This window comes from Dipodomys ordii, unplaced genomic scaffold (genome assembly GCF_000151885.1).
Source record: "Dipodomys ordii isolate 6190 unplaced genomic scaffold, Dord_2.0 Scaffold24, whole genome shotgun sequence".
NCBI lineage: Eukaryota > Metazoa > Chordata > Mammalia > Rodentia > Heteromyidae > Dipodomys > Dipodomys ordii.
In genome coordinates, this window is record NW_012267240.1 from 10,238,157 (window position 1) to 10,247,221 (window position 9,065).

Genomic DNA, 9,065 nt, shown 5'->3' on the forward strand with positions numbered 1-9,065 from the left:
GCACGGTGCGCCCAGGCTGCTGCCGGGGAGGGGATGCGGCTGCTTCCCCCGGCCGGTGTGTAGGGAGGGCGGGTCCCGGGCCTCGGGAGCGCGGCGGTGGAGGGCACGGAGGCGGCGGCCATGGCGACCCCTGGGAACCTGGGGTCTGTCCTAGCGAGCAAGACCAAGACCAAGAAGAAGCACTTCGTAGCGCAGAAAGTGAAGCTGTTTCGGGCCAGCGACCCGCTGCTCAGCGTCCTGATGTGGGGGGTCAACCACTCGGTAAGGGCTCGGCTGCGGCGCGCGGTCCCCTTCCTCCTCCTCCAACCCCTCTTCATCTTCCTCTCCTTCCTCTTGGTCTTCTTTGCTCCCCTCCTCTGGCTGCAGCTGTTGCGGCGCGGGGAGCCAAAAGGGCTGGCTCGGCGGGTCCCGGGCCCTCCGCGGTTGCCCGCCCGCCGCGGTACCCTTCAAGCCCGACGATGTGCGCCCCTCACCCCTCCGGGCCACCCGGGGCCACTTGCACCCCCTTTGGAACGGAGAGCCGGGTGCGGAGGAGGGGGTTCCCTTTGCATCTGAGCACTGAGATCGGGGCCCGTGGCGTCCTCCACCCGTCCGCGGTGCCCGCCCGGGGAAGTGGGAAGTTTGTGTGTGGGGCGCGGCGCCATCCTCAGCTGTCAGTCCTCCTAGCGAGGGGCTGTTTGGGGGTCGCCTCTAGACGATCGCCTCACCTCTGTGGGGGTGGGGGAAAGGTGGACTTCCCCGAGTCCTCAGTCCCAGGGTAGGGGTACCTGTCCCAGGCTGGGAGGACAGAGGTAAGGCTACTGGACAGCCCGCAGCTTTAGCGCTAAGGTTCCCCCCTCCCCATTTCTTCCTTCCTTTAAAGGCAATATTATCGGATATAGAAGGGGTTTGGGGCCCAAAGAAGCCAATGTAAATATGGCAGTGGTGTTGAGTATCTTGTCTGCGCCTCTCCCCGCATTGCCCAGCTGCGGTGCGGGGCTGAAGAGCGCTTGGCGGGGAGTCTTCCTTCTCCACACCACCTCCTCCCCCTCCTTCCTCGGGGAGCTGGGCCGAAGTCGTCCACTGCAGTTGGGCGGCTGGGGGCGGGCACGGGCTGGAGGGGGTCCCGGCGGGAATGTGGTCCGGAGTTGGTTGCATCGGTTCTGGGGGTTGTTTGGAAGGCTAGGCAGGGGAGGATGCTTTGGAAAGGTTAGCTCCACGCACCGCCAGGAGTGATGGAGGATGCGCCCGCTGCGGGCTATGCGGACTGCGGTGCGAGGGGCTGAAATAGCTCTTGCCGGTACAGCAAACTCCTGCAGCGTTCATCTCATTTAGATAGGGTAGAGAAACCTGAGCCGAGCTGTTGGCTGAGCCAGGAAAGTTTCAATGAGCTTAGGGAAGGTTGACCTTACCCACTGCAGTGGGTTCACATCGGACAAAGACTGTAAGCCTGCGTTCCTTGCTTCTAATTTTTTTTTGGGGGGGGGCGTGGGGGAGTGTATCATTTTCTACACTTTGGAAATTTGTTTGAAAACCATGTTGCCACCCCCTTCCCCCCCAACTCTCAGAGTTGGGAAAAGGGTGAAACGATGGATAGCAGGGTTTGCTAGAGTGACTTTAAAAATAAGAGCTGAGAAATGATTGTTTTCTGTCAGTTTAATGTTCGGAGTTCGTTTTACCTTCCTGACACTTTGTTTAGCTATTAGGAATGAGCACAATTAAAATAGCTCAAGTGATTGTACTCTACCCTAGAATGAAATGATTTTTTTCCCTTACATAATCAGTCTAATTAAAATATCTAATTTTGTTGTGTGCTTGTGTTGTTTAAGTTGCTAGTTGCAAATACTAGAAAAAGTACTAGTACTAGAAAAAGATCTTATGATAAAAGCAGGACTTCTGCGTTGTCCATATTCGTGAATCTTTTATCTCCATCTCCTTTGGTGTTCTGTTTAGGTCGTGAGTGTTTGTGTCTTGGAGTTTAAGAAAGTAATGTCAACAACATGTTGCTGGAAAAGAAAAAAAACACAACAACCTTGCTTTCAGAAAATTAGTGTGAGTTCCAGTTTACTTTAGAAAATTCTTATAATTGAACTGTGCTTTGCTGTAGCAGTTTATGTTGCTACCGTATATTTGAGTTGCTACTTTTCTTATCTTTCTTTTTTTCCCCCAGTTTTTTGCCCAGTCCTTAATTCAGGGTTTACTTTCTTGCTCATGGCTGGTGCTCTGCCACTTGAGTTTCCAGTCTTATTTTCTGCTGGTTAATCTGAGATTGTCTTTATTTCACCATGTTGGCTTTGAACTTAGATCCTCTGGATGTCAGCCTCCTGATTTTCTAGGATTACAGTCATGAGTCCATCAGTACTGGGCTGCTACATTTGTGTTTTTGAGTTTCTTTGTAATTGAAAATATTTGAAACTACTTAAGGCTTATTAAAAAAATGTACATTTAGTGTTACTTTCTTTCCCTAGTAAGAAAAGTTAACAGTTCTAAGTAGCAGCAGCTAGAGGTGTGAAATTTCCGTGCTGTATAAGGTAAATGTGTTGTTTGCTCAGCAGATGGGACACATACAGTGCCAGTCACTGTGGGAAAGAAGATTGCTAAACTGCTCTCATATTTTTGTCCAGGTATCTTTATTTCCAGGCTCTGGTTTGATCAAGAAAGTTCTATTTCACCGACTTCATTTTCAAGATGTGTAAAATTTGAATCTATTATTATGATTATTGTTATTGAAGGAAGGTAGAGGTATATAGGAAGATGGAATCCAAGCACGTGGATACCACGTATTTCTACTTGGCTTTATTTTAGGAGGCAACATCTGGTAACAAGCAGATGTTCTATTGTGACCTTCTGTATGCCACACTTTATAGTATAATGTGAGAATAAATATGTCTGCAGTATTAAGAATGAGTAAGCATATGAATGGAGACATTTGGGGGAGCAGAGCAGAGAAGGTAATTCAAATCAATCTATTCCCTACTATTGTCATCAGGATTAATGGGGAAAGACTCTGTGAACACATGGGCATCTTTTCCATGCTATGGTTAAAAAGCTCGAGGGGTCTGTGTTCTAATTCTTTCTTTAGTGCTAGCTACTCACTTTGGCATATGAGCCAGGTTTTGCACCCATGTTTATATGTGTAAAGTGAGGTTGTTGAACTGGATGATTTCCAAGTTTTGAGTTTTTTTTTTTTTAACTTCAGGATTCAATTGTTTTTCCAGTTTACTAGATGCTGGCATTATATTAAAAGCCATAAAAATAAGCAGTGGGGTATAATATATGTTTCATTGCTATTATAATCTCCCAAGTACAGCAATATTCAATGAATTTTCAAAGCCTTGACAAGAAGAGAAGGAAATCTAGAGTTTGCCAGATTGATTGTAGCTGAACTTCATTGTAGTCTATTAAGTCAAAGTATGTTTGATTGAGATGTAAAAACTTGCAATTAAGGTGAAAATGTTCAAGTCCATTGTTAGTGGTAATGAAAGTCTGGATTCCGGCAATGTTCAAAGTGGAGAATAAGCCTGCTTTTGTGTGGTTGATTTGATATCTACTGCTTTCTAACTTAAAATACCCATCAGTGAATGGATCCGCGCCAATTTTTATTTTAAGTATTTTAAGCAGGGAATATAATTGAACACATAAAGGAGGAGATGACTTAAGAAGGCAGTTTTATCTTGTTATGTTTGGAATTAAACTAAAAATGATCAGGCAGTTAGCTTCTTAAAATGATATCTTAATAGTGTAGGGAACATATTGAATGATATGAGCCAGGACTTGTTTTAAATACTTATTCTATTAGATCCTTGTACATTGTGAAGTGTGAGCTGGTTGGAAATTAGCTTTTAAAACTCTGTTTAAATGTCCAAAGGAAGACATTTCATTTTCTGTATAGAGAAATTATAAGGGGCATACATCTTGTTTAAAGTAAACAGTATTTTTTATTTTTATTTTTGGTCATGGGGCTTGAACTCTGGGTCTGGGCGCTGTCCCTCAGCTCTTCAGCTCAAGGCGAGCGCTCTGCCACTTGAGCTACAGCACCACTTCCGGTTTTCTAGTGGTTTATTGGAGATAAGAGTTTCACGGACTTTCCTGCCCGGGCTGGCTTTGAACCGAGATCCTCAGATCTCAGCCTCCTGAGAGCTAGGATTACAGGTGTGAGCCACCTGTGCCCGGCTAAAGTAAACAGTATTTAAGACGGGTGCTAGGAGCTCGTGCCAGTAATCCTAGCTAATCAGAAGGCTGAGAACTGAGTCAGCCTGGGAAGGAAAGTCTGTCAGTCTCTTACCTCCAATTAACCACCAAAAAAGCCAGAAGTAGAGCTGTGGCTCAAATGGTAGAGCACTAGCCATGAGCACAAAAGTTCAGAGGCAGGGCCCAAGCCCTGAGTTCAAGCCCCCAAGATTGGCACAAACAAACAAAGAAACATAAAAGCAGAGAGTACTTAGAAATAGCCAAGTGATTAATGCTAGACTTTTTTCGTTTCAAGCTATAAAATTTAAATAGGCTTCAGCCAAAAAAAAAGTGTCTGTTAGGAGGACTTAAGAATGGAAGGGAAGATGGGTAACCAAACCATAGGGACTCCTCGTTCATTTTTACTTTGTTTTTCTTTGTAGCGGACTGGTTTTCTGCACAGGGCAGGGAACTTAATGGTTTCTGAACTTCACATTTTGCCATTTCTCTTCCCCTGAAATACTTTCTGTCTCCAACTCAGTTATAAAAATGCCATAGAAGGTTTATGAACGGTCTGACTTTGGTCACTTGAAGGCCTTGTTGGTAACATGGCAGATCCCCGAGGACAGAGGCCCCAAAGAAAAGCAAGAGCCTGGGCTGGCAGTGTCAGTTATCTGCCCAATAATAGAACTGGTGATGTTTGGTCATGGGGCTTGAACTCAGGGCCTGGGCGCTGTCCCTCAGCTCTTTTGCTCAAGGCTAGTGCTCTGCCACTTTAAGGTTTTTGAGTGGTTAATTGGAGATAAGAGTCTCACAGGGACTTTTCTGCCTGGACTGGCTTCAGAACGGTGATCCTCAGTTCTCAGCCTCCTCACTAGCTAGGATTATGAGTATGAGCCGCTGGCACAGCAGATGTTTATCTTTTATAGTGTCTGTGGGTCCTGACTGGGGAGATCTGTGAGGGCCTGCCTGACAACAGTGTGGATTGACCAGTGGGCATTTTTGTAAGCACAGCATCTGTAGCTTGTATTGTATTCTCAGCAAGGATGGCCATTTGAAATAGCTAAATATTGAATTGAGAAAATGGATTTCTTTTAGATTCATTATATTATATTGAAGCCCTGAAATATTTAGGCCCCGAAAGAAGATACAAGAAGGAAAACAATGAAAATGAAAAATGTGAATAATATACAATTATATATATGTGAATTATATGAAATTATATATGAATATCACAATGAAGTAATTAAAATAAGTAGCTAGTATGAGGAGACTAAGTGTTTTTCTTTTACTTTTTAGAGCAAAGAAGCATGCCAAGCAAACATACAAAACGTTTATTATGAAAAGATACTTCCTTAATAATAAGGCTCCTTAAAACATGGGATTATACCCTGAGAACAGAATATATTTTCTTTTCCATTTATCAAACATCTGAGTATGAACTTTAGTATTCAGAAGGTAGCCCAAGGCAGGATGATCTGCTGTGCCTTTAGAAAGATTGTTCACACGAATTGTCATAAACCAGCAAAATCCGTGTTAAGTTGATAGAAAATGCAATCGACCAGAGCAATTAATTCTGTCAGCGTATACTTGTAAAACCAAATTTAAAATAGACAGGATTGGTATAGTCTGGCAGGATGGCTTGTGGTCAGACAGATTAGGTTCAAATGCTGCCTTCAGTATTTATGGGTTCTTTGAGCAGGTGATTTAGGCACTGGAGTCTCAGTTTATACTTAAAATGGAGATAATGATGATTACCTGCCAGAGTTATTTTGAGGGTCAAATGAGATAGTGTATTTAAAGCCTAGTACTGTAATTGGCATCTAATAAGGCTTCAGTAAATGATGCCTAATATGTTAAAGTTCATATGCAGTTAGCCCAGGAGCATATTAATAAGCACTAAACCAGTGTTTGTTCAAACTTAATATGTATATAAATTACTAGGGGACTCTGTGTGTGTGTGTGTGTGTGTGTGTGTGCGCGCGCGTGTGTGCGTGCGCGCGCACGCATGTGCACCAGTCCTGAGGCTTGAATTCAGAGTCTGGGCTCCATCCCTTAGCTTTTTTTCTCAAGGCTGGTGATCTACCACTTGAGCCACAGACCCACTTCTTTTTTTTTTTTTTTGGTGACTAATTGGAGAAAAATCTCATAGATTTTCTTGCCCAAACTGACTTCAAACTGTGATCTCAGATCTCTGCTTCCAGAGTAGCTAGGGGTTACAGATGCCAGGGTTATAGTCATGAGTTAATACCACATGGGTACTAATGGACTATTAAATTGCAAACCTGATTCAGCACTGCAGTTCACCTTTTTCTTAGGCACTGACGAGCCACTAGTCATGGGCTGCACTTTGAGAGGCAGGCCAGCAGAAAGGACAGCTTTAAGAGGAGCAATGTTCAGAATTTGTCCCTTGACTTTATGTTAGTAGTCCTTGGATGATGCATGGTGACTTCATATTATGATTATTAAAGTTAGGAGAAGGAATTGTGTGTTGCAGAGGACTGTAATTGTTATTTTGATTTAAGAAGTGTTGACTTGCAGGTGGATGGTGAGGAGACCATCCAGTTGCTTTATGCTGTGGGATGCTGTAAAGGTGGGATTGGAGCCCAGGAACCAGGTTGGGATTGGAACAGAGAATGGAGTTTGTAATATAGGTCTTTGAGGGAGGAGTTGGTGGGGGCTGGGGGGGGGGCACAAGGCTTTTGGCTTTGAGAAGGTGGAGGAAGAAGAAACAGGAAGCCAGAGGAAACAAGAACTTGACGTTGATGGGTACACTTTTTTTTTGAGAGCAGTTAATTCAGATGTGTGCATAAAAGTTAAAAGATTTAAGAAGTGAATGCGTGAAGTAGACGCAGGTTCTCTTTATAGAAACTTTGAGAAGAAAGTGAAATGTCATTTAGGAGGATCTAAATATTTTTCTTGATTCTGTCTCCTCCTTATCTTTTCTCCTCTCAACTTATTCTAACTAGGTTTATTTTCCTCTTTCCTAGACCTCCCAGTTAAGGGGGGGAGTCTATCTACTTTTATCCATGTTTCTTTTCTTTTACTTGTACCAGAGAGCCTTATGGAGGTCACATGAAGCCTAGGAATCCATTCTCAGAATAATGCTTTCAAACTAATGAATAAAAAATATAGAGGATATAGCTCATCAAGTTCATAGGTGCCTTGGATTATATCCCTGGACCTTTGGGGGTGGGACAGTTGCAGAACCCAGTTAAGACCCTGCATAAGAATTAAATGGGGGTGGTGGGAGGTATAAAATGGCTGGGCTCACAGAGCTTACAATAGTGTATATTCAGAAACACACTCTACCCATGAGCCATGCTGTCTGGGCCTTCATAGTTTCTCTCAGGGCTTTTATTTCCTATTTTTTGCCTACTTTATTGGAGGAATAGATTATTAGCTATTAATACAGGGGAAAACAAAAACCTGAAACACAATTTTTCCTTTACAAAAAAACATGTAGGCTGAAGCTAAATGCAAAATCTCCTCATAGAGGACTGAGAGTTTTAAAGTAGTACCTTGCTATGTTAGATTCTTGTTTTGTTGCTTGGGACAAACACCTTAGAGAAACAGTTTGAAAGGAGGAAAGGTTTATTTAGGCTCAGGGTTTCTGAGGTTTCAGTCTAAGGTTGACTGGATCTGTTGCTTTGCACTTAGGGAAAAATAGCATGCTGTGGTGATGAAGCACCTGGCAGAAGCTGGTTCATCTCTTGGTGGACAGGAAGAAGAGAGGAGGAATAGGAAGGGGCCAAGACCAAGTATACACTTAAGAACAAGGAACAAGGTGGCCCACTTTTTCCTAGTACACTCACCTTCCACAGTTCCACCACCTCCTGATAGTCTGTTCACAATTTGAATCCATCAGTAGATTAAGCTATTGATTAGTTCTGGGCCCTCATTGGTAGCCTCCAGGGTGACTCAGTTCAACCAACTTGACAGTCAAGATTAATCATAAAAAAAAAATTAACCCTCTTTCTTATGTAAAGATAAGCCTGTAGGTTCTGATCTGGTTATCATAGCTTTTCACTTTAGTAGTTTGTAAGACCTGGGCTCCAGAGCCATTGTTTATTGACTGACCATATGACTTGAACAGGTTGTTTAGCCTTTTGGCTACTTATTTATAAAAGGGTATAAAAATAGTACCAACTACAAAGATTTGTTTTGTGGATTATATGCATCAGAACAGATGTGCCTCAACTTACAATAAGGTTATGTTCTGATAAACCCACAATAAATGAAAAATATCCTAAGTTCATCTAATATACTTAGCCTACAGCTTAGGTCAGCTTACCTTAAATGTATTTTTTTTTATGGTGAAGATACTGTACAGAGGGGTTAAAATTACATGAGCAAGGTAATGAGTACTTTTCTTATCAAGCATTGTTGCCTCCTCCTTTGTTTCCCCTTCCCATTCCTTCCCATCTCCCCCCCACCCCCCCAGCACCAAAGTTGTAAAATTCCTTTTTTGACATAATGTCTTATACATCTCATTGTTGCAATGGGTCCACCTGTATCCCTATTTAAACGATTTGTTTTTTTCCCTTCCCCTCCACAAATTATACCAACATCAAATACAGTGAAAACAGGGGTTATACCGTGGGAGAGGGACATACAAAGCAACAAAGAAATCATCTTATAAATATGTTAGAAAAAATAGCAAGAAAGAAAAAACATTTAAGTCCTTATCTTGGGGTTCATTTCACCTAACATGAACTTAACTGACCATTTCTGCTTGTCTCAGACATACACTAGTAATTGCAAATAAGGGAAACCATGGGACCTATGTTTCTTTGGGCCTGGCTTCACTTAATATAATTTTTTCCTAACAAATGGAGCAATGTCATTCTTTCTGATGGAGGCATAGAATTCCATTGTGTATATATACCACATTTTCTTGATCCATTCATCTACTG

The 9,065-nt window shown here is 42.8% G+C and overlaps 1 protein-coding gene across 1 annotated transcript in view; it reads left to right on the forward strand.

Moving 5' to 3' along the window:
- Positions 1-6: 6 nt before the first annotated feature.
- The window catches only part of Pip4k2a (phosphatidylinositol-5-phosphate 4-kinase, type II, alpha), a 151,257-nt gene continuing 142,198 nt past the window's right edge, over positions 7-9,065 (forward strand). Inside the window, exon 1 of the mRNA XM_013014713.1 lies at positions 7-261. Coding sequence (XP_012870167.1) covers positions 121-261 — 141 coding nt within the window. The 5' untranslated portion in view covers positions 7-120. The remainder of the gene's footprint in view (positions 262-9,065) is intronic.